The sequence below is a fragment of the Antrostomus carolinensis genome, unplaced genomic scaffold (genome assembly GCF_000700745.2).
Source record: "Antrostomus carolinensis isolate BGI_N321 unplaced genomic scaffold, ASM70074v2 scaffold41281, whole genome shotgun sequence".
NCBI lineage: Eukaryota > Metazoa > Chordata > Aves > Caprimulgiformes > Caprimulgidae > Antrostomus > Antrostomus carolinensis.
The window spans coordinates 411-691 of record NW_010294196.1 but is presented as its reverse complement, the minus strand read 5'-3'; the positions used below and the strand labels follow the sequence as shown (position 1 = coordinate 691).

Below are 281 nucleotides of genomic sequence, written 5' to 3'. Positions count from 1 at the left end.
GTCCCCGGCCCCCCGAGGCGGGATGGTGGAGGGAGGGCTGCAGGACCCCCACTGGGGGGTCTGTGCTGGGAGTCCTGGTTGGGGTGAGAGGGTTCTGGGAGCCCCAAGACACTCCAGAAGAGAGAGGGATGAGTCGGGACCCTCGGTCTGTGTCCCAGCTCTGTGGTTGGGGGGTGCAGAGTCCTGGAGAGACCTGACCCTTCCCCACCCCTAGACCTGAAGACCATGACCGAGCGCCTGAAGAACCGCTACTACGTCACCAAGAAGCTGTTCATCGCTGA

General features: G+C 64.1%; 1 protein-coding gene across 1 annotated transcript in view; it reads left to right on the top strand.

Annotated features, from left to right (window-relative positions):
* Positions 1-281, top strand: part of LOC114819050 (histone acetyltransferase KAT2A-like) — a gene marked incomplete at its 5' end in the record, with an annotated part of 1,340 nt that overhangs the window by 942 nt on the left and 117 nt on the right. Inside the window, 2 exon segments of the mRNA XM_029087360.1 lie at positions 180-277; positions 280-281. The exon segment at positions 280-281 is cut by the window's right edge and continues 117 nt beyond it. Coding sequence (XP_028943193.1) covers positions 180-277; positions 280-281 — 100 coding nt within the window.